We start from the raw sequence: 26,337 nt of genomic DNA on the forward strand, positions 1-26,337 counted from the left end.
TTCTCTTTGTAGGCTGATCAACCTACCTGTCTACACAGAGAGCCATTACTGAACATGTTCTGCAAATCACTGGTTAGAAGGGATCGGATTCATTAAAAGTGTAGAGAGAAGCCTTCAGATAATGTAGGCCATTTACCTACTGAACATGACTGATCTGCATCAAATATATGTACAGTATGATCAAACCTGCAAGTATACTGCAGTTACTAGGACAGGGTTTTGCTTTGTACCACAGTCTCTAGAATATTGGTTCAGCATTGAACTACTGTCTCAGGGATATAGCCTCTGTCCCCAGGATAAACCACTGCTTTGTGCTATTCTCACCAGAATATGGGCTCCTAATTGTGCTGTAGTCACCACCAGAACATGTTCTATAGTCAGCAGACTATGGCCTCTGCATTAGGCTGTATTATCTAGTTAGAATGTAACTTCTGTATCCAGGGCTGTAACTAGGGTGGTGCGACCTGTGCCATGGCACAGGGCACCGCAGGGCAGGGGGCGCTGTTTGGGCATGTAAATTTTCCTGTTTATTATCATTTTCACTTGTAGCTTCCTCTTCTTTTATCTCCAGCATCTCCTGGCCTCCCCTATTTCTTCCCTGGCCCTTCCCCATGAGGCCATGGCCCTTTTTCAGGTGCACTATCTTATTTCCCTATTTAAAATATAGGTGGGGGGGACAATGCTCTCTCTGGCACAGGGCACCAAAAAGTCTAGTTACAGCTTTGTCTGTATCATATTGTGCTTACTGGCGTATTTACTTTTCCTTGTACCGGCACAGGCCAATATAGGCACAGGCACTCCATTTTAATGGAACACCAGCACACTTTTTGGTTGTCACCAGAATTTGGCACCTGTATTACGCTTACCACAAAATGTAATCTGCTCTGGAAAAGGACTATGCATTGAACTGTGGTTACCAGAAGGGCTGTGTACAGTACAGTATGTACCTTATTCTGATTCGTAATGCTCATGTTACGTATTGACTTTTACATAACAATAAATCACTGTTTCACACACATCAAAAATGTTTGCATTGTCACAGGTTACTTTTGTGCGTTTAGTTTTTAAGCTATATCTGTCTGGTTTTGGTTTTACTAAAAGGTGGAAATCCTGGATTATAATTGCTGTTTCGTTTTTTTTGCCTTGTATGCCGAGGACATTAATTATGTTATAGGAATATTTGTTTTCTACAATAAATATGCAAATTACAGTACTTTTATTTATTATTGAAAAATAATATTGTTTGTGGGGAAAATGTAAAACAACAAGTCATAAGTTAGCCGATAAGAGCCGGGATGGATGGCAGTTAAGAGAGATAGCGTGTGATTAAATAAATTTGGTGTGAGCCCCGAAGGAACAAAACATAAATCATTTTGAAGTGAATCTGAGGAAAGCAACTGATGTGAGAAAAGTGATGTGGGACCAGTGAGAATGAAAGGCACTTAGAGATAATATTTTAACGTATGTGTATTTCTCTTCAGGCTTAGGAGGTCCAAGTTTCACAGTGGGAAAATCCTTGTGGCTGCTCTGGGCACTGGTGTTTAATAACTCGGTTCCCATACAGAATCCGCGTGGTACTACCAGCAAGATCATGGTGTTGGTGTGGGCATTCTTTGCTGTTATTTTCCTGGCCAGTTATACAGCCAACCTTGCTGCTTTCATGATTCAGGAGCAATATATTGACACGGTATCTGGCCTGAGCGACAGGAAGGTGAGAGTGGCCTCTCCGGCCTTGTACACTTTCTAAGTGCCACTGTGGACTTTACTTGCACATGTTATACATTCCCATCATACACCTACATAAAGCAAATCACTATACATCAGAATATATACACAACTCTACATAGTGTGTTCATCTGATTAAGAAAAACTTCTAGAGGTCATAAATTATATTTTCTTCAGACCTGGCTTCCTCACTCCTGTGATATGAGACAATTAAGGGTAGTTTATTTTTTGTTCACATAAAGGTATGTGATATGATTAAACTGAGGATTATGGCCTGGTAATGGCCCAGATTACGACCAGGGATTCACTAAATTTTAGAATTTGGCAAAAGGTTCAGCCAAATACCCAACCTAACATTGGCCTAATTTGCACAATAAAATCAACCAGGTAGGATCTAAATTATAAAATTGTATCTTTAATTTTACCTTTGGAAGTGTTCAGTATACAAAAATCTAGATTTTTATTCAGCCAACTAAATAAAATGTGTTTCTTTATGATCTATCCAAAAGCAAATCCTCCTAAAATCACTAATGCTGGGCATACACTATACAATTATCTGAAAGAACTATAAATGGTATATAGTAAAGAGTGCTGTCATGGATTGCTGTTCCAAGCAGCTGCTATAAGGGAGGTATGCAGCCTCCTGGATAACAATGGATACAAACAAAAAGCAGCGCTGTACTGAATAATATGGCAATTTAATAAAGAATGAATAAAACATATAAAACCCAGTAATGAGTGTGATTACATAAAAAAAGGAATTCCTGAGTGAATGTAAATATAAAAATGCATAAAATGTTCAATATAATAGCATGTAGGTAAGAAGCCTATAGGCACTTATAATATAAAACTGGAAGCAATGAATAAGCACCCAGTGAAACAGTCTTTAGGGGTAGCAAATAGTCCAGCAACAAATGCTGTTAGGTTTACCGGCCTCTGATGTAGACTGGAAGGACCCCTTAATTAGCGATGATCTCTCAGCAAATAATGTTCCAATGCATGCAAATGGAGCCTCCTAATAGCCAGTCTGGTTGAATATTCCAAAGAACAAAAAAGAAGTAACTCGCGACCACAGACCGCTGCTGTGTCCTATCTAAGGTATACCCAAAACCTAAATATACAATTTCAAAACAACAAGATAGTGTCACTAGCGCAGTCTGTATGGAGAGGTCTACAAGGTATCCATCTTCGTCTCACAGAATGTCTTCACCACTGTTTCATTTCAAGATACGGAACCATATTCTGGATAGAACTCACCACTGGCACTCTTTTACCGTTCACTGAAAGGTTTCTTTAACACCTCCTTTTTCTTTCAACACATCACACTTCTTAGGGGTCTATCAACAGACACTCACCATAAATCCACCTTGGTTCATACTTCATACGTATAAAGGTTTCTTGTTACGACTCCCCTTATATATCCAATTGATGAAAAAATGTATCTATTTTCTTAAAACAATTCTTTATTCCAAATCGGAACCATAAAAAGTAAAAATAGTCACATCACAAAAAAAAGCACATATAGCAGTATTGGAACTATAGGTGGCAATAGGATATTCACAATATGGTTTTAAAACCTTTCTGATGACCCGGGCATAATCAGAGAAGGTAATCCAACTGGATGACACGTGGAAGAAAAAACCATTTAGAGAAATATCCAAAAAGAGATGTATAATACCGCCTGTTGTCCAATTCCTGCTGCTTACTCCACCATCTACGCGTTTCGGACTGATTGTCCTTCCTCAGGATGTGGAGCTGTAACCCAGGAAGGGCTTAATATACCCCTCCTCTAAATTAAAAGACAATTAACCAATTATACTAAAAATCGCAAAAAAACCCTCAATAGACCACATTGTGAAACCTCCTATTACCATCTGAAGTCCCTTACAGGATATAACCTTACTTCAAAATTCATAGACATGATAATCTCCCATAGAGTATCCAAAATAACATAAAAAAGGATATAAAAAAAGGATAATATGCATCAATTCAGCGTCAACAAAATCCTGGAATGTAATCCACCACCCACCATAGGAAAAAGACTGTGGCTCCTGCTTATTGCCACACCGCTTCTTCCAGTCTGCACAGCGGAAGTCCTTATAAGGTAATACCCCTCTGTAATACTTCCCTCATAAGTCCTAAAGCACATATATATGAGCCAATACTTCCGCAGTAGTCGACTACCACACCCGGAAGTGAAAACGATCAGGCGCTCCATCCGCCCCCTCTAACACATAAACCATGTGATTAGAAGCGGTCACGCATACTTCCGGAAATCTCTATACGATGCGTCTCACGTCCACATCCGGAATCTGACCCGCAAACCCGGAAGTTGGTTTCAAAGGAATTCCTCCCCATGGGCTCGCTTATTTAGTTCCACAATAGTTATATGCACATATGTGAAATACCACGAAGGTCCACTCCATTCGTAGATTGATATATAGAGTTCTGGAGATATGCAGCCAGATCCTTAACATCGCATCACCGTGGGGCAGTATATATTCCAAACATTCTGAATTAGTACTTTTCCATAGTACCAAATAAAATATCCTCCGTTGTACATGTAAAAAGGGGAAAGTAAACACCATTAGAGAATAAACATAACCCATAACAACCATATAACAATAAAAAATATATATATGTGTACACGGCTTCTACGTTCTTACAGAAACCATTTTGTCTCGAAATCTATATTAAGTCCTCTCGGGGCTAGTGTTTTTAACATATAGATTTTTTTCATTTCTATTTGTGCAAGACGTTCTTCCATATTATTTTTCCTCCAATTAGGATGGATAACCTTAATACCACAGAAGGATCTAAGTTCTGTGATATTGCACTGATGTTTCTGCTAGGGATGTGCAGGCTCGGATAGGTTCGAGTTTGCACGTGGAGTTCGGATTTTTCCCTCCAAAAAAACGGAACTCAGAACGAGGCAAAACGTCATCTTACATGGACGAACATCATCATTCCTGGACAAAAGACCAGGAATGATGATGTTCGTCCATGTAAGATGACGTTTTGCCTCGTTCTGAGTTCCGTTTTTTTGGAGGGAAAAATCCGAACTCCACGTGCAAACTCGAACCTATCCGAGCCTGCACATCCCTAGTTTCTGCTGAAAATGTAAGGAAACATTATGTGTACTCAATCCTTTTTTAATGTTCCTGGCGTGTTCTGCCAGTCTAATTTTTAACATACGGGTGGTCCTGCCCACATATTGTGAACCACATGTGCATTCCAGCAAATAAACACAATATCTGCTATGACAGGTTATAAAATCATCGATCTTATAACTATGATTAGTTTGAGTAGATTTGTATTCCTTTATATGAGATACTTCACTTTTACATAATCTACACATAATGCACTCTCCGCATCTATAAAAACCTTTTGATTTATTCATCGTTAGGTCCCTGGGTTTTGATGTTACACTTTTAACAATAGCATTCTGGATGTTGTTAGCTTTCCGATAAATAAACATCGGTCGTTCTTTAATATATCCCTTTAATACAGGATCTCTAAGTAAGATATCCCAATGTTTAGCTATGATAGTTTCAACTTGTTTATATTGGCTATGATATTTAGATATGAATGGTATTCCCCTATCCTCCCATTTTTTTTATAGTTCCATCATTGTTAAGAATATGCCCCCTCTCGAGATCACTGGCCTGAGTCATAGCTTTGGTCACTAGCTCCTTTCCATATCCCTTCTGTATGAATTGATGACTCAAATCGATTGCCTGCACATCAAATACCTTTTTGTCTGTACAATTACGGTTAATACGTTGAAACTGGCTGTAGGGTATACTCCTTAGCCAGTTAGCATGGTGGTTGCTGGTGAAGTCGATGAATGAGTTACAATCAGTCGGTTTATTAAAACTCTTGGTTTTCAATGTATTCCCTTCTATATATATAGTGAGGTCTAGGAAATTCACCTCTACATCACTAATACAAAAACTGAAATTGATGTTATATACATTTTCATTCAAATAGGCACAGAATTGTTCCAAAGACTCCTTGTTACCCTTCCAAACAAAACAGACATCGTCAATATAGCGCATCCAGGACACTAGACTGGCACCAAACTCATGGCCACTCCACACTGATCTATGCTCCCAGAGGGCCATGAATAAATTAGCGTAACTAGGTGCCAGTCCAGTGCCCATCGCCGTGCCTGACGTCTGTAAATAAAACGATTCCATAAACCAAAAAAAGTTGTTCTTCAGAACCAATTCTATTCCCTCCAGCACAAAGTTTTTATAGGATTCTGTGAAAGACTCTCTATCTAAAAAGAATCTAACAGCCTCCAATCCAAATCGATGCTCTATAATTGTGTAGAGAGATGTAACGTCGGCAGTAACGAGCCAATAGTCATCTCTCCACACAATCTCCTCAAGCTTATGAATAGTAGCTATGGTATCCTTAAGATACGCCGGGGTCTTCTTAACCAGTGGTTGGAGTATAAAATCTAAAAACTTCGAAAGGTTAGATAATACAGAATTTGTGCCAGCTACTATAGGTCTACATGGGGGGTTATTTAAGGTCTTATGGATTTTCGGGAGGCCATAGATTACGGGGACAGATGGTTTTTCAATTTTAATATATGATTTCTCATTTTCATTAATAACTCCTTTGCCTGTATATAATACAAGGAAAGTCTCTAATTTTTTAGTAATCCCTGCACTGGGATTCCCCCGTAATTTTTTATAAGTGGTATCATCACAAAGTTGTTTGATAATCTCTGAATTGTAATCTTCAGTATTCATGATGACCACCCCCCCCCTTTACCCGCCGGCTTAATGATGATATTGTCATTCTTCCTAAGATGTTGTATAGCTTCCCTTTCTGCCTTAGTCAAATTATTATTTCTTACTGGTTTGAACCGGGTCCTTTCTAGATCTTCTCTCACCAATCTTTCAAAGGTCTCCACAAAACACCCCTTTTTGTGCTGTGGAAAAAAGGTGGATTTCTTTTTAAATATGGAGCATGGCAATTCTTCTAATATTGGTTCATCTTCAGTCATCTTATTCTTTTCTTCAAAGAATCTTTTAAGTGCCAGCCTTCTAATAAATCTTTGGAGATCAATGAAGATCTCAAATTCATCTGCTCTACTTGAAGGTGCGAATTTTAATCCTCTCTCAAGGACTTTTTTTTGCCTCATCAGAAAGAACATGATTGCTTAAATTGTAGATTGCCGTTTTGGTAGTAATCCCTGGTGTTACTCCCTTCTCTACCTTATTAGGGTCAGAATCCACAGATACATAATTATTAACAATTTCTCTTTTCTTTCTCCTTCTTCTTATTTTATTGAGGCGGTGGGTCATCCCACTGCCCCTTTTTCCCCTCTTTTTTCTCTTCACGTGTTTAAATTGTAATGACGATCTCTTCCTAAAAAATTTTCCTCATACCTTAAGGGAGCAAATCTATTTTCATTATATCTATCCCTCCTATTAAGTTTGTATTCATCCCGAAATGCGGGTTCCCCTGTTGGTAATCCCTCTTCCATTGATGCCTCCTTCTAACATAATCATCATCTAATCCATCTCTTTCTACCTTCCATCTATCCTCCTTGTACGTTTTTCTGGTCTGCCTGTTTGTATAGTTTGTCCCCGTATTCTTTCTTACATCCCTAACGTTCTCACTCTTCCTCGTGAATCCTCTATCCACTGAATCCAATCTTGAGTCCTTTGCGGTGTTTCATTACTCCTTATTTCTAAAAACATTTTTTCTTTTCTTGTGATGGCATGCTGTCTGCCTAATTTAAAATCCTGTTTGTCCCTAAAATATTTTTTTTAGTTTTTTAATTCTGATGTCTCTCTCATTTCTATCAATCTTTCTGATGACACTCTCTTCTAAAACTTTGTAATCCTCTGAGGCAGAATATGGTTTAATTAATCCTTTATATATTTCCGCTTCCTCCTCTATTTGTTTAAGTTCACGTGTTTTTTCCTTAATAATCAACCTCATCAACGAGTATGAACATGAGTCTAATATTTTAAACCATTCTTCTCTAAATTCTATGGACTCATTTTGAAATGTTGGTACCTTATTAATGCGCAAACCTCTAGGAATCAGTTGGTCACTACAATATTGCTCTAATGAGGTAATCTCCCACCATATTTTTCCCTCTCTAATTAATAATTTTTCTAATTTAGTCATAGCACTCTGCACATTCTCATCTGCTACATCATTCATTTGATCATCACTAAATACACTATTAATATAATCTTTACGAGTATGTCTGTGGTTAAACATATCTATTGGCTGCAAGTCACAACTTAGTAGGGTAAAAGATGTACAATATTCCAAAGAACAAAAAAGAAGTAACTCGCGACCACAGACCGCTGCTGTGTCCTATCTAAGGTATACCCAAAACCTAAATATACAATTTCAAAACAACAAGATAGTGTCACTAGCGCAGTCTGTATGGAGAGGTCTACAAGGTATCCATCTTCGTCTCACAGAATGTCTTCACCACTGTTTCATTTCAAGATACGGAACCATATTCTGGATAGAACTCACCACTGGCACTCTTTTACCGTTCACTGAAAGGTTTCTTTAACACCTCCTTTTTCTTTCAACACATCACACTTCTTAGGGGTCTATCAACAGACACTCACCATAAATCCACCTTGGTTCATACGTATAAAGGTTTCTTGTTACGACTCCCCTTATATATCCAATTGATGAAAAAATGTATCTATTTTCTTAAAACAATTCTTTATTCCAAATCGGAACCATAAAAAGTAAAAATAGTCACATCACAAAAAAAAGCACATATAGCAGTATTGGAACTATAGGTGGCAATAGGATATTCACAATATGGTTTTAAAACCTTTCTGATGACCCGGGCATAATCAGAGAAGGTAATCCAACTGGATGACACGTGGAAGAAAAAACCATTTAGAGAAATATCCAAAAAGAGATGTATAATACCGCCTGTTGTCCAATTCCTGCTGCTTACTCCACCATCTACGCGTTTCGGACTGATTGTCCTTCCTCAGGATGTGGAGCTGTAACCCAGGAAGGGCTTAATATACCCCTCCTCTAAATTAAAAGACAATTAACCAATTATACTAAAAATCGCAAAAAAACCCTCAATAGACCACATTGTGAAACCTCCTATTACCATCTGAAGTCCCTTACAGGATATAACCTTACTTCAAAATTCATAGACATGATAATCTCCCATAGAGTATCCAAAATAACATAAAAAAGGATATAAAAAAAGGATAATATGCATCAATTCAGCGTCAACAAAATCCTGGAATGTAATCCACCACCCACCATAGTATAACTCTTGGCTCGCTTCTGTGGAGAAAGAAAAAACAGTTTCATGTGAAGGTGAAACGCGTCAGTGATTACTATTTGAAGTAACACTGGGCTGGAGCTGGCATGATTACCATTTATGCACTTTTATATTTACATTCACTCAGGAATTCCTGTAATCACACTCAGTACTGGGTTTTATATTTTATTCATTCTTTATTAAATTGCCATATTATTCAGTACAGCGCTGCTTTTTGTTTATATTCACTATACAATTATCTGTCAGATATCTGTCCAATCTGGCTGGTTGGAATGAAAACCTGGTAAAGGTCCCAGCCAATAAGTGTGGCAAGTGCATGACAACTGGACAAATGTGCCATGGTCAGAACCCTCAAATCAGGACTGATTGGGAGATATAATGTAGCATGTATCTGTAATATATTCTTAGAAAAACAACACATGCATTTCATGTGTATGGTTTTAAATGTATGACCTTCCAATCCTATTTTTGATACATTCAAAATCATGACATCCATACATGACCCATTTTACATTGCAATTTCCTGTCTTATTCCCCAAATGATGTTTAAAAACATCTTTAGAGCTCCAGATAAAATGTGACATGAGCAAATTACTCTGAAACCTGTGAAGGGCTCTCAATCATTGCTCCTGCTGGTTGCTCACCTCTGCTGTTCAGATGAGTAGCTGTAGATACTACAGGACCCTTCAAATGCTGTATTTTGGCACTGTTTGTGTATGGTCCTCTGACTTGGGGATCAGAAGCACGGCAGCCAAACATCACCAGGTCCACCTGGGGATACTGCAGCAGCAGCCCCCCAAAGCCGCCAGGTGAGGGGATCTCCAACACTGTCATTACTCAGTGCTCTGACATTAAGGAGTAGAAACTGCATTCATTGGACCCCTTTTGGTCACTGTTGCTGCCTTCACTAGACCACTATAATTTATTTTTGCCAGTGCTCATATCTCCCCCTCTACATCTATGTGTTGGAAATGTTTAATTTATAATGCTAGTGACGCAGTGCGTCTGAATATTAGTGTGAAATGTGTTTAAAATTATGTAAAAATAATATATCTTACTTTGGTGGTCAAGTGTGCATAGAATGTGTCCAGGCAGTGATTGGCAGCCTTGCCCGCTCCCGAGTACTGGCTCCTCTTAACTCACTCGCGCTGCAGAAGTCAATGAATGAGAGGGGGCAGCAGTATCTACAACCTGATTTCCCCCTGTATGTGGTGGTCCAGCCACAACATTTATTTTGTTTTAGAATTCCATTCAGTTATGTGTAGGGGTTCTTTAGGAGAGTATCTGAAGCATCATGGCACATAAGATACACTACAAAAAGTGTCCTAGATGTACGCTTAAGAGAAAAAAATATCACCCATCTGGATGTAGCCTTGGGGTTTGTTCTGATGAGCAGCTATTAAGCATTTTAATAGCATTTTTTCATGTCACATTGTGCAGAGAATGCAGACATGGGAAGTGTTTGCAGTTCTCGGTCAGCAATGGATCATTTATCTCAATGCTTTACAATGTGTCCTGTTCATACAGCACCTATAAAGGCATGCACTGTCTCAAACACTACATAATCAGACATGTTACCTGTAAATTCAGGTAAGGATAATTCAATTGGAAAAACAGGGGTAGGACATTATGTACATGATGTAATGAGTCTTGTTGGGTGTTATCTACAGGTAATTGATATAAATTGATACTAACTGGTATTATGATTCTTGGCGGAGGGCACCACGGCAGATATTTCTTAAATCACATAAGTGCCGTCCCAACCAGGATATATACAGTATATACCTGTAGTATTAACTATTGAGTCCACATTAATTAATTTGAAATGAATAGGAACAGAACAATGTGTCCTACACATGTTGGTGGGTGCAATTTGCCTTGTAAGTTTAGATAATATCACTTTGTAGGTTTAAAAAGGTAAACTGTGCAATATGTGCAGACCATCCAGCCATTGTAGCCACATTCACATTATAGGAAGACTTGGAGAAGGACCGCCCATAGGGGGATCAGGGGTGAGGGGCACACATGTCGGGGCCCAGCAGGTTGTGCGCTCGCTGGTCCTATAACATGGTTGCCAACTCTCCCACAATATTAGGGAGTCCTGGAATATTGGGAGATCACTGAGACTCCCTGAGAGAGTGACCTTAGCTCCCAGGGATGGGGAACCGATGAAGAGAGGACAGACATGTCTTCTCCAACCTGGCCATTGCACAGCAGGACTCATAGACTAGAGAATCCATTGCATGGTGCATGTACACTGCTAAGCCAACACACTCATCTTACAAAAGTGAGCTATAAGTGTTACACAGTCATCTGAATATAAAAGTATAGCATACAACATATAAAATAAATACAAACTCGTAATATTATAAGCATATTATAACCCTTAAAACATATGTATTTTGTATTAATACTACACCTCCCATCCATAAACTAAGACCCCAAAGAGTTTCATAATTTCAGTATTGAAAATGTTTTATTTCATATTGCATATATTGCTCTAGTACATAATGCAAAACAGAAAATTATTTTTAGATCCATTAAGTAGCATACACTGTTCACATACTGTATCTATATACTCATATAGGTCTTTTTCACAAACCTTCCCTCCTCTACAGGTGACATATAAGCAGTCAGAATCTTGCACAGCCATGGTATTCAAGTAATCCATTATCTGTTTTGTCAGGTAAAACCATGACAGATATTATACAAGATAAACATAAATTATTGAATGTTGTTTTGCTGGAGGAGAGGGGGGCTCAAGATCAAACTTTGTCAGAGGTCCCATAATTGTTATGGGCGGCCTTGACTAGGAGGTTTATACAAATCAAGAAATTAGCTCCAATGCCTTATATGTAGCTCAATCACAGCAGTAACAGATCTTCTTAGAAGTTGCTTTTAAATTACCGTAGTTTTCAACTGCTAAAGGCTATATATTCACATTATCCAGTGGTACATACCACATCCAGCAATACAGGGCTGATAGAGGAAGTATAACAATCCAGTGATTAGCTCCGATTCTCCATATAGCTGCATAATCAATGTCATTCTAAACACAATTTATCTAAATAACTCAACGCAGAACTTCAGTAAGAGATTAATCACAGTTTAGAAGCAAGTCTGTGCACCAATTGCATGAGTCACAAAGGACATAAATGCTGAGAAATCCTGGTATAATAAGCAGGTAAAAACTGATCCCAGTGAGCTTCATGCGGTGGTATGGTAATTTTATCTGTGTCCAGATTTACACAACCGATCAAGTAACACTTGTGACCTGCAAAACCTATTAAGGGCAATGGGGTGAATAAATGGAGAAAAGGATCCGTGACCTCTCACTGAAGGTACTTGTGAGTCCTATGGTGGTGATTGCTGCCTTTCAAAGGCAGGAAAGGGTTCCAGAACCTCTCGCTGTAACTTCGGAATAGTGAAGAACGTTTTTGGTGCAGGTTCTACCAATTGAAAAGCCAGTACCATTTATTAATAAATAGTTTAAAGTTCATCACAATAGGTTCAGATACAGTATCTCAATAGTGAAGCAGAACTGCATAGTCACAATGGCTGCATTCCGTTCTTTGACTTTGTGTGGCAAAAGCTAAAAGTCTTTTGACACACAGTCAAAGAATGGAATGTCGCCACTCTGCTTATATAGCTCTTCTTCACCGCATACAGAACACACTACTTGGGAAAAATACTGACATAAACAAGTCTGAAGAAGTGGGCAACATACATGTGAAACGCGTAACTGGTTTATGCAATTCATTCATATGCTTCATGCGAGACAATGCTTTCCTTTCCACTAATCTGATATCTGAACCTATTGCAATTAACTTTTAAATAAACTTTGTAGCTATTTATAAATAAGTGGTACTGACTATTCGAATTTGCAGAACCTTAGCCAAAAAGGCCCTTCCCTAGTGGGGTGACTAGGTCAACTTTTAAAAAAACAGACACCTAAGGAATACAGGTTGAATTACATTTTGTTTAAATGCATGCCTGTCTAATTCTAGTTGCCTCCATGTCCCTATGCCACACACACAGTATGTACATCAGATCCTTCAACATGACCTCCTCACCCCGAATGCTCTACTTCTGGCCACTCCATATCAATTCAGCCATCCATTGTGTGGATGCTTAATAGACATCCACACAATGGATGAACTTGTGTGTAGCTTATCAATTTGCTAGGTACTATAAGCATTAATTAAATTTTCTAGCAGATATTGTGAGGCCTTAGTTATATGCATGCGGTACTTTTCCTAGTGAATGGGTATGCGACATTCCTGTGTTTAATCAATAAAATGGCTGCTGTGTGTAGATGATAGTACCACTTTAATTTACTAATGCAGTTGCTTTGGTCGATTTAATTAAGTGATGAGAAAGATGTTGTTAAACAGCAATTATTTAATTCAACACAGGTAACGTCAATAGTAAATTAAGTGGGAAATTAATTAACAGAGCTTTCAGCATTGGAGTAAACGGGTCATGTTAGAGGGCCTGGTTTATATTATACAGACATTCCAGACCCTCAAGCATAATTTTGGTATTTGCCATGGAATTAACCTATGCTAAATGAATTGATGTACAACAAACCTTCTACAAATATGTATTTACTGAGCCCTGTTTATGTAGTCAAAATGTAAGGAAACATTCAGACTGGTGCTATTAGCGTATAGATTAGGGGTGGGCAATAGGCAGCCCCCCAGATATTGTAGAACGACACATCGCAGCATGCCCTGCCACAGTTTTGCTATTTGGCCATGCTAAAACTGTTGCAAGACATGCTGGGATTTGTAGTTCAACTACAGCCGCTTATTGCCCATCTCTGGTAAAGATGCTTATACATTGTCCTGTGGAAATAATTAGTGATGGCCATTGATGGTCAATGGTTTTAAACCATCAGCAGGACACGTAGATGGCTAAAAACCCACTTGCCATTGGCAGTAGACCATCGATGGTTGCAAAACCATCTATGGTTGATGATTGTTCCTAGAAAGAATGCAGACGTGTGTAAAGCACTGCTGAATCACCACAGACTAGAGGCTATATTTACAAAGTGGTGGCTTTTGTAAGTTGCCGCCTCTGAGCGGGTTGGATCTGAAAATCTATTGGCAATAACCCACAGGTTCTCAAACTCGGTCCTCAGGGCCCCAAACGGTGCATGTTTTCCATGTCCTCACAGAATCACAAGAGAAATAATTAGCTCAACCTGTGGAACCTTTAAAGTGTGTCAGTGAGTAATGAATACACCTGTGCACCTGCTGGGTGACCTGGGAAATGTGAACTGTGTGGGGTCCTGAGGAATTATTCATCCCTATGACTAAAGATGGACACTGTTTCTGACCCTAAATTCACCCTTATTCACTGTAATGAAATAGCTAGAAATAATGTGTTAATTGGAGGAGTGGTATTTAGGAATGGTAGAAGAAAATGCAGAGAGATAAAGCCGCTAAATAAAATAAAATACAAGTACAGAGGATGGAGAATAGCTAAATTAGGCAGATGGAGGGAAAAATGAGAAGGATGGAAATAAAAGGCAGGTTGCAACATTCCTAGGAGGGGTGGAGAAGCAAGACATTCCTCATTATGTTTGTGATTAAGTTCTCATTAACACATGTTGTTAATTGTGAGGCAAGTGCAGATTGCTATTATCTTGCCTGCTGCTGCAGGATATTGAACGTTGATACATCATTGTGCAGATTGTGTAGGGGGAACATGATGATAAAATTAAAAATGCAACACAGGTGTCTTGTATATTTATGAAGGGAACATAAGGATGCTTAACTGGATAATGTTCCAAAAGGTACTGTACACTGTAAGCTGGGCTTTCTGGGTGTGAAAGCATGGTGTTACATAGAAAGTATAGTATTACATTGGAAATGTGCACTAAGATACAGTATAGGGCACAATGTTACATGAGAAAAAATGATGTCAAATATTGGGACATGGTTTTACATTTTGTAGTGTGATGTAATATACAGACAAGTGTGTTATAAAGGTAACATGGTACATAGTAAGAGTGGTAATGTAAGATATCCAGGGGCATGAGGTCATGTGGGAACAGTTTTTTAAAAGGACACCATGTTACAATCTAAGCATAGTGTTGTAAAATAGAGGCATGATATTATATAGTAAGCATAGTACTGTATTGGAAAGTATAGGGGCACACGGTTATATGGGAAGCACGGTGTTCTAAAAAAAAATTAGAAACAGTGTTAGATAGGAAGCATAGTGTTACAAAGTAAAGGAACACGGCAAAATATATTATGTACACATTGGAAATTATAGTGTCCTAAAATATAGTGGTAAAGTGTTTCTAGAGTGGGCCTGTAAAACAAATGGACATTGTGTTACATAGTAAGTAAAATATAGGGGCATTTTAATAACTGTTTACATCACTTCTGTGCTGTAGATCAGTGGTTCTCATTCACGGTCCTCAAGACCCCACACAGATCACTTTTTGCAGGTCACCCAGCAGGTGCACAGGTGTATTCATTACTCACTGACACATTTTAAAAGATCTACAGGTGAAGCTAACTATTTCACTAGTAATTATGTAAGGACACCTGCAAAACATTGTTTGGGGTCCTGAGGACCGAGTTTGAGAACCTGTGCTGTAGATCAACAGGTTGTTAAAAATAAACAGGGTACTCCATAAGATGGCACTCATTAGGGGTACATAAGTAAGTATAGCCACTTTTCATGTACCCATGCTACATCCCATCTCAACTGAGTTTACCCGCTTCAATTATGCACTAGCAGTACCCAAAAGTTAAGGTAGTGGTTCTCAAACTCGGTCCTCAGGACCCCACATAGGTCACGTTTTCCAGGTCACCCAACAGGTGCACAGGTGTATTCATTACTCACTGACACATTTTAAAAGATCCACAGGTGAAGCTAATTATTTCACTTGTGATTCTGTGAGGAGACCTGGAAAACATGCACTGTTTGGGGTCCTGAGGACTGAGTTTGTGAACCTGTGAGTTAAGGCAAAGCATACAATAATAATTTTATTTACATAGTACTTTTCTCCAATGGGACTCACTCAATGTGCTTTGTTGATACCAGGGGCGGAAATTCAATTGTTTGAGCCCACATTCACGCCCAACGGAGCTATTCAATTGTTGCTCCTGTCAGGCACGATCAGCTGCCGGCGCTGGCATTTCAGCTCGCACATTCCTGGGGGTGCAAGCTGAAATGCTCGAAAAGTAACCCGTTTGGGTGCCCAAACAGCACTTTTCGCGATCACACCTAGCGCCTTGGTCGGGTGTAGCTGTTCTACGCAGCTAAACCCGACGTCTATGGGCTAGATCAGCGCGATCATCGGCATCAATTGAATAGCGCACTGCTATCTCCCGTTACTTTAGACAGGAGATCGGGCACGCAAAAACAATTGAATATCGCCCATAAACATAATGCAGAGGTAGGTTTGCATAAATAAAGAAACCATGAATATGAAACAAAGGTGAGCAGCCATTTTTGGTCATCGGTTCCAAGAATTATTCATATTACTCACTAAAGATCCAGGTGAGGCAGCTATTTTAGGTGCACTACTAGGTGGTCCATGATTTTGCAGTATGGAGAGAAATGGAAAGCAGGCAGTTTATTACTGTACATGGTAAAATGGATTAATACTAGAGATGCCATACTACAAAATGAGTAAGAAGTTAAGAACAGAGGCCCTAATTCAGAGCCGGACGCTCTGACAGAGCGCTCGCTCTGAAACAGGGCTGGTCTGGGCAGCTATAGCGAGCGGCCATGACGATGGTCGCGATGGTCAAGACCATCGCGACCATCGGGCTTGCGACGAGACCCTTGTGGTAGGGTCTCGTGGCCGCAAGGCCCAGAGAGCTTTCGGCTCAAACGGAGCCGAAAGCTCTCCCACTGACATCACTTGTGATGTCAGTGGGGCCGCCCTCGGATGGTAGGCGTTCTCATGGGAACGCCTCCGTCTGGGCAGCCACCCCCCCGGCCTGCCCACCAAAGGGGGTGTGCTGTCACTCAACATCGACAGCACGCCCCCTTTGGTATGAGACCCGGAGCGACGGCTTGCCCGTCGCTATCCGGGTCTCGCGCATGCGCTCTGGGCCACTATCGACCCGGTTGCGAGCGCTCAGCGCTTGCGACCGGGTCTGAATCAGGCCCAGAGTGCAGTAATAGTAGTAATGATAATTGTCAAGGTTAAGCAACAATGTGTAAAATGACCAAGTGATGTATTAAACTCCAGTTATAACTCTGTAACCTTGGGAAGACATGGATACGTGGCCACTCTGAACACTTGTATTTTCTGCTAGAGGGTTACTTATAGGGTTTCACAAACTGTATTTTAAGTGCTAATTAAGCTCCATTCAACCAGTGGTGAATGCAGTTTAATCAATACCTTCGATATGGTGACAAATGCATGAAAAGAGAGCTTTGAAAGCTACAGGCATGATATATCAGACACTGCCTGGGAAAAATAGAAACAACGGGCACAGCTTAGATCAGGTTATATTTGTGTTAAACATTTATTTAAGTGCCAAGTTCTAATATATGTTGTACAGTACTTGAATTTTCACTTTTCTGTGTCAACAGTTCCAGAAGCCCCAAGAGCATTACCCACCTTTCCGATTTGGAACTGTCCCAAATGGAAGCACCGAACGTAACATCCGCACTAACTATCCTGACATGCACAGCTACATGGTGCGCTATAACCAGCGATCAGTTGAAGATGCTCTTGCAAGCTTAAAGACAGGGTGTGTACTACTTTATGAGCCACACGTGTAGTTAAAAGTACAAAACTTTGCAATCATCATATTCTATTGTCTGCTCCATGCTAAATGAAAGAGGAGCTGGACTGGACTGTGCAGTGTATGTAAAGGCAGCCACTGCAGCTGGTGTGGGTAAAAGCCGGATCCTACCGTAGCCATGCTGCAGCCAAAGGGGCCGTGTATGCAAATTCCGTGATCGCACTGTCTGGTGTAAGAACGCCCTCTATGTCTTAGAGAGCGACGGCAGAGCAAACGCACGCCGGTATAAAGATACCCACTTTTCTTTCTTAATACACGTCATCTCCAGGAAGTGTATGATTAATAAGAACCATAGAGAGCCATCGGCGCTGCACGCAGCGCTTGAGGTAGACCCTACTCCACCGCAAGCACTGCGATCACTGCAGGCTGAAATACAACCAAGTGACGTGTACAATAATGCATTTTTGCTAATTATGCACACCCATAAAACTCAGTTTTGATGCCCAGACATGCCTGCGTTCGCAGCACCACTCCCCCATTCACAAGTACCTTCCCCTGTTATCGCCCACAAACAGCACATTCTGACACTCAAAGTAGCGTCCAGTCTGTGTACTACGAGCGCACAATTCCCGGACGCAGTGACTGGTTCGCGCATCCATATTTTGCCACATACGCATGCGCAGATGTATGATAATCGCCCCTAGCGTGCGTCCGCGGCTTAGCGAGCGTGTCTGAATCGGGCCTCAAGTCCATAATACAAGCATTGAAGAAGCCAGATCCACTGAAAAAGTCAGATCCCCTCTTCCCACTGCAGCAGAAATTACAGGCTAATATCACGCAAAACTGAAAATGCTATTTCTGATGGAATTAATGCAGAATATTACTTACCTGGGGTCAGACGTTCCGCCTGATCTAACAGGTCCCCAACATCTGCCATTCTCCTCTTTCCATACATATAGCATGGAGAGCATCAATCAACTGCCTTAAAGCAGCATATTGTGTATATATATATATATATATATATATATATATATATAACATGTTGCCTGCAGGAGCTAGAAGAATATAGCTAAACTGGCAGACACCATAGCAATTGCCATATTGCAGCGATCTCCGAACGCCAGGTAATATTCTGCATTAATGTTATGTTTTTGTCAAGTGAAATTCAGTTTTAAAAGGCATTGTCCCGTAAGCCACCCAGTTCTAGTTAGCGGAGCTGAGCACAAGCTCTCAGTTTTACTAATCATGGCAAGATGGCCTCTGTCGTGCTTCACATACACTAAAAGGTCCGTCTATTGGTTAAACTTTTAAGTGACAGAGAATTCCTGATTCATGAATGGTTTGATTCCTTTACAGATTTTCAGAGGAATGTTGTCCTGGAGGGTTAGGGTCAAAATTAGGGCTATAAAAAATAATCACGTGGCGACCATTTTTGTGTCGACCTTTTGTACCTGTCGACCTTTAGTGTGTCGACCTTTTGTCCCTGTCAACCTATTGACTGTCTATCTGTTAATCCACACCCATCTCTAGGGATGAGTGCTGAATTTGGAAATTATGGAGCTCATTTAGATTTAAACAAAAGTAAAGGTGTAAATTACGCTGTGCATTTGTGTGTTTACGTTTTCATTTTATTGAAAATAAATGCATGCGTGTGAAAATATGTTTAAAGCGTAACAAGATATGCATTAAGCCCATCAACATGTGGTGGCATACTGGATATACCTTTCATTATCATCATCATTTTGATGGTGAATGGTGTTTTCCTAATTTATAAGAAAAAACAATTTTTTGTCAGAGAGCAGCTTCCCTGGTATTGGTCACTTTTTGTGAAACCTGCTCAGAATCCCCACTTAGGGGGGCATCCAATTAGCCGCGTTTTTCACCAATGGTTTTTTTTCCCATATCCTATTATTTTGGACAAAATAATAGGATATTTCTCCCGAAAACACATAGGATCAGTGATACGCTCACGGACCTATGTGTTTTCGCCATTTCCGCTGTGAAAAAAACTGCACTTTTCGAGGATTATTTTTCGCTACTCATCAGGTTCCGAAAAAAATGCACGATAAGTGACGGCGTCGGGCAGGACTTCGGTGGCTAATTGTATAGCCCCGCTACGATCTATTAGCAGCACTACTTTAGCGCTGCTAATTGGATACCACTGATAGGCTTTTTAGATACTATGTATTATGCTCAGTAGCCACTTTATCAGGTACAACTGTACACGTGATTGTCAATGCAAATATCTAATCAACCAATCATACAGTAGCAACTCAATCAAAAAACCAATGCATATTGGTCAAGAGATTCAATTGTTGTTCAGACCAAACACCAGACTGGGGAAGAAATGTGATCTAAGTGACTTTGACCATAGAATGATTTGGTGCCAAAATAGGTTCTTTGAGTTTCTATTGATAAATTTACCAACAACACACTACAACGCTGCCACATCTTCTGCAGTTTTCATCCGCTGGATTTAGGTGCGATAATATTAAATACAAAACCAGGATTGTGTTTATGCATTTAATATTATTGCCCCTGAAAACGCTGATATGTTTTGAAAAGCACCGCATAGAAAATCCATCCCCCCTGAGCAGGGGCATATCTATAATGGGTGCAAGGTGTGCAGTGCACATGGGCCCCTGGGTCCAGGGGTGCCCACACACCGCACACCCTGCACCCATATAAATATACTTACCCACTTCGTCGGCCTGGCGCTGTCTGCAGAGCCTCAGAAATCACCTGGAAAATGTGCACCACGGCCATTTTATGGTGATTCATGAATGTGCAGTAGATATGTCCTGGGAACGCACTGCGAGCGCCATGTTCACAGAGACCTGTGCATGCGCTGTAGATATGTCCCTGGCACGTGCTGCGAGCGCCATGTTCACAGAGACCTGTGCATGCGCAGTAGATATGTCCCGGGAATGCACTGCGAGCGCCATGTTCACAGAGACCTGTGCATGCGCAGTAGATATGTCCCGGGAACGTGCTGCGTGCGCCATGTTCCCAGAGACCTGTGTATGCGCAGTAGATATGTCCCGGGAATGCACTGCGAGCACCATTTCCCAGTGACCTGTGTATGCGCAGTAGATGTGTCCCGGGAATGCACTGCGAGCACCATTTCCCAGTGACCTGTGTATGCGCAGTAGATATGTCCTGGGAAGGTGCTGTGAGCGCCATGTTCTCAGAGACCTGTGTATTCGCAGTAGACTGGCACAATGCCAAAGTCTACTGCACCGCCGGAGAGGAGGGAGCCCAATCGGAGCCTGCACAAGGGTCATCCCCTCTCTTAAACTACCTCTGAGAATACAGAGAATTGTGTACAAAACAAAAACATCAATGAGCAGCATTTCTGTGGGTGAAAACATTTTGTACATGAGAGAGGTCAGAGGAGAAAGACAGTACTAGTTCAAGCATACAGGATGGCAAATGTAGCTTACGTTTACCATGTGTAAACAGTGATATGCAGAAGAGAATCTCCGAAAGTATAGCAAGTCGATTCTTGTAGTGGATAGGTTACAGCAACAGAAGACTAAAGCAAGTTCCACTACTGTCAAGTAATAGCAGGAAACGGAGGCTACAGTGGACAAGACTCATAAAACCGGTCAATTAAAACGTTGCCTTAATTTGCCAAATTTTGATTTAGGCTGCAACATGAAGATAAGAGGGTTCGGAATTGGTGTGAACAAAATAGATCCATCCTACCTTGTGCCAACACTTCAGGCATGTGGTGGTGGTGACATAATGATGAGGGGATTGTGTTCTTAGTATACATTAAGCCTCATAAAACCAACTGAGCCTAGTTTCCACAGCCTACCTGCTGACTGTGTATCACTTTATGGCCACAGTCTACCCATCTTTTACCAGCCACTTCCAGCAGGATAATGCACTATATGACAAATCACATACATCATGCTGTGTTCTACACAGTCACCATATCACACTGTGGAGCACCTTAGGGGTGTGGTTGAATGGGAGACTCACAGCAGGAATGTGAAGCCAACAAATGAATAAAAATAAATGTAAGATTATATATATGTGCTGATACACTGTGTCCTAGCAGGTCCCTAGATTCAGGGCATCACCACCACCACCTTTACATGCCTGCCGTATAACCCCCTCCTCTATTTTATCCCTATAGAGAATTCTGAGCCCAATATCTCCCAAAGCCAAATGCTCAACCCTAGCATGTCGATTCCCAACCCAAATAAGTTGTATGCAATTATTGCTTTAATAGATCTGTTACAATGACATTTGTTTCTATTCTTGAAATGTCTTGTACGTAGCCTATTATCCTAAATATTCTTCCATTTGCCACTTCTTCCCCTTATGCCAACTTTCTTTGTTGTTACATTTGTCCTTCATGTGTTGTCTGACAGAAAGCTGGATGCCTTTATCTATGATGCTGCAGTGCTGAATTACATGGCAGGCAAGGATGAAGGATGTAAGTTGGTGACTATTGGAAGTGGGAAAGTATTTGCTACAACTGGATATGGTATCGCCCTGCAGAAGAACTCCCGATGGAAGCGTCCAATTGACCTTGCACTGTTGCAGTTCCTTGGTGATGGTAAGTATAATAATAATTTATGCACTTTATAAAATGTTGTGGTTACTCCAATTTATTCCCAGTGGTATACCTGAAAAAAGAATTTCTATTACAGGCTATAAGTCAAAAATATTCAGTGTTTGACATATTTACACAAAACGAGTAATATACTACAATGCTATATTGCAGAACCCTTAGCACACACTGTAACCAGTGCAATTATGACTATTTAAAAAATATGTTCATACTTTTGCACATTGAACTAGTTTGGGATAGATCTATAGATTTATGTGACATTATCAGTGTGTTATGTGACATCCTTGGCCATTATCAAACCAATACACAGGAAAGAAAACAAACAATGAAATAAAATTGCATAAATATAACTGAAATTACATATCAATATATACTGTATATCAATAAAGCCAATATCAGAGATCTCCTGTGTTAGGCAAACTAACTCTGCAGATACTTTCCCTATTTTATTTAAATTGGGGACCTTAGTTTGGCACAATTTATCAAGCTAGTGCTTGGCCCCGTTGGCTCCAGCCACTGTAGCCTATGGGTTACAGTTTCATTGTAAAGGGGTCTTCAGAGTTCCCTCCGGTAACTGCTGGCATCTAAGAAGTGAAGTCTTTTTGCTGAAAGACTTTACAGTGGGGAAAGTGCTTCAGCAGGACAGTTTGTTTTTGGTGGTATGCGTTCCGCATCTCGGTAGTCTGGATGCTGATGCTCCTATTACCAACGTCGAAATCCCGACGCTGGTCAGAAGCCCAGCGTCTGCATCCCGACCGCCGGGATACAGAAAGTAAGTATCAGGGTGTTAGGAGGCACTAGGGGACTAGGGCACTAGGGGAGGAGGTTAGGCACTAGGGGAGGAGGTTAGGGTTAGGCACTTAAGAGGGGGGGTTAGGGTAGAGAGAGGGAGGGTTAGCATACCGACCAACAAGTGTTGGTATGTTAACACTTTTGAGATGCCGGCGTCGGGATTCTAACAGCCGGGATCCCAAGAGCTGGCATCTCATACCGATTCCCCAAATATTGCTCTTACAGCAAGCATTGCTATATTGCCAATAATAGGAACTGCACAATGCACTATGGATTGTTATATATCGGGGTAAAAACCCTGATAAATAATAAAAAGGCACATTTGTCTGCACATATGTCTGCGTGGATGCAGTGTCTGTATGTATGTACTGTACACAGTATCTATGTATGTATTAATGCGATGTCTATACGGGATGCGGGGATGGGATCTAGTCAACTTATTGCCGCCCGGAATGCCGGCCGTCTTGTACTAAAGATAGATGCCTAAATCCTGATGCCTATCTTTAGCAAGACGACGAAATCCTGACAGCAGCCACCCCGAACGAAGGTAAGCATGGTCTGTTAGCTGTTAGCCACGGAAGGGGGGGCAGGGAGGGTTAGGCTAGTGGAAGGGTGGGTTAGGCACCCCCTTGGGGAGGTTTAGGGTGCGGGAACAGGGCCGGTTCTAGGGGCGTGCTTACAGAAAAAAATAAATAGCTGGGACAGCCCTTTTATTACATTTACACTCCTGCCCGCACCCCCCCTCCTCCCTCCTGCTGGGAGGCTCAATTTGCTGGGTGCCCATTAACATTTTGTTACCAGCGGACACCTGGCTCTCTCCCCGCAGCAGCAGCCGAAAGCGGGAGCTCAATCCTGAGGTCAAACCGGACGGTAGGGGTTGCAGGGGCGGGGCTTAAGGTGAGTATTGTGTTTGTATTTTAAACTGTATTTTTTTTTAGAGGCACTATCACTGGGGGCACTACCACTGGAGGCATTTCTAAAGAGGCCACTACTATAGGAGACATTACCAATGGGGGCATAACTAATGGGGCCATTACTACTAGGGGCACTACTATAAAGGGTATTACCACTGGGGCCATTACCACTGTTGACAGTGCATAGGGAGCACTGCATAAGGGGCACCACTTCCGGGGGCTTTGTGTAAAGGGCACCACTTCCAGGGGCTTTGTGTAAAGGGCACCACTGCTGTGGGCATTGTATAAGGGACACTATTTGGGGCATTTTGTAAAAGGGGCACTACTGTGTGTCATAACATGAATAAGGGACTACTGTGTGGTGTAATTTGAATTGGGGATAATGTATTATAAAGGGCATTGCTGCGTGTGGCCTAATGTGTTATAAAGAGCATTACAGCGTGTAGCATAATGTGTTATAAAGGGCATTACTGCGATGGCATAATGTGTTGTAAAGGGCATTACTGCATGTGGCATAATGTGTTATACAGGGCATTACTGCATGTGGCATAATGTGTTATAAAGGGCATTACTGCATGTGGCATAATGTGTTATAAAGAGCATTACTGCATGTGGCATAATGTGTTATAAAGGGTATTACTGCGTGTGGCATAATGTATTATAAAGGGCATTATTGTGCGCGACATACTGTGTGATTAAGGGCATTACTGTGCGTGACATAATGTGTAATAAAGGGCATTACTGCATGTGACATACTGTGTAAGGTGCATTACTGCATACGGCAATGAGGGGAGAGCCTGGGGGAAGTCCAGCAGCTCCGTAAGTGCTGGGCACGCCCCAATGTGTGATGAATTGGGGGTGTTCCGTAAGGACACGAACCCTCCCCGATCTGTCATGCCCCCTTTCCGGAAGCGCACACGCCCCTTCGCCGCGCACAGAGGAACACCATCAATAAACAGGGGGGGCACAACTGGGAACATTCGCCGTAAGCTCCACAATTTCTAGACCCAGCCCTGTGCAGGAAGGATGGGGTTAGGTTAAGGTTAAACACCACTAAGGGAGAGTTATGGGGGGGATGGGAGGGTTAGGGTACTTACCAGCCCCAGTCGGGATCTCCACTGTTCGGGCTTCCGGCTTTGGTATTACGTCTGCTGGGAACACATCCGGTGGCATTACATACCGATTCCATCTATATATGCATGTATTAATGTCAATGTGGTATCTGTGTGGGGATGGAGTCAGATTGTCAACAATTATGGTGCTGATAGTCAATAGGTCGACATCATATTTTTGAATGTCATAATGTATATATGCTTAAATGTCGACATATGAAATGTACACAGTCAAAATGTCGACAATAGAAATTTTAGTGCTACACTAGGCTTAAAATTGGGTGTCAACATTATGTACTAGTCAACATTTTGCTTGTCAACATTTTGTCAATGTCGAGATTATGAATATGTCGACAAGTTTAAAAGTCAACATTATCGTGTCTACACATAACAGACCCTTCTGCGTGTATCTCCGTCTCAAGATATATCTCCACCCAAACTTAACACAAGTTCCATGAATACAGAGCCAGTCCTAAGCATAGGCAAACTAAGCAAATGGTAAGATAAATAGGTTGCCAAGCGCTCACTGTGGGTTTACTATGTTCATAAATGTAAGGAAGGGGGGGGGGGGCAGCAAGTCTTTAAAGAAGGAATCCCCTTTCCTTCTGTATGATACCAGTAAATGAACAATAGGATATATGTCGGACCATATTTCTATAATACTATAATAGACTGCGCCTGTAAGTGATGGTGCTGTAGAGGTATAGGGTATTCAACTATTCCCTAAAGAAGGCCTGACGGCCGAGAGGCTTTAGGAAGCCACCCACCACTACCACAGCATCATCCAACCATCACCTGTAACATCGCTAAGTCTCCTCACCATCGGGTGAGTTAGATTTAGAACCACCATAATTGCTGCCGTCTTGCATACATATACTGTATGCGTATATTTGTCTGTATGTACAGTTGTACATGTCTATCATCATTATCAGTGAATACCTGCACAAGCCCAATCCCTGGTGTAAAAGATCTCCATGCGTATTTACATGTAGGCACTCTGCATATCCATCACATGCTCTCTCTGAACTTTGCCTATAGGTAAATGCCCCGTTAGCCCCATTTACACCCTTTCAGCCGCACGTGGATTCCTTCTGATGAAAGTGTCTATGACACTGAAACGTTATAAAGGACATAACTGAGTGACATTTTTTATGTGTTGGCAAATCACACTAAACTT

At 41.1% G+C, this 26,337-nt stretch overlaps 1 protein-coding gene across 2 annotated transcripts in view; it reads left to right on the forward strand.

The window, feature by feature from the left end:
• The window catches only part of GRIN2C (glutamate ionotropic receptor NMDA type subunit 2C), a 47,286-nt gene that overhangs the window by 14,881 nt on the left and 6,068 nt on the right, over positions 1-26,337 (forward strand). For both annotated transcript variants that reach the window (XM_088482594.1, XM_088482595.1), the window contains exons 8-10: positions 1,482-1,711; positions 17,603-17,763; positions 22,140-22,327. In XM_088482594.1, the coding sequence (XP_088338720.1) occupies positions 1,482-1,711; positions 17,603-17,763; positions 22,140-22,327 (579 nt within the window). The remainder of the gene's footprint in view (positions 1-1,481; positions 1,712-17,602; positions 17,764-22,139; positions 22,328-26,337) is intronic.

This window comes from Taudactylus pleione, unplaced genomic scaffold (assembly GCF_031769625.1).
Source record: "Taudactylus pleione unplaced genomic scaffold, aTauple2 ptg000290l, whole genome shotgun sequence".
NCBI classification, from domain to species: Eukaryota; Metazoa; Chordata; class Amphibia; order Anura; family Myobatrachidae; genus Taudactylus; species Taudactylus pleione.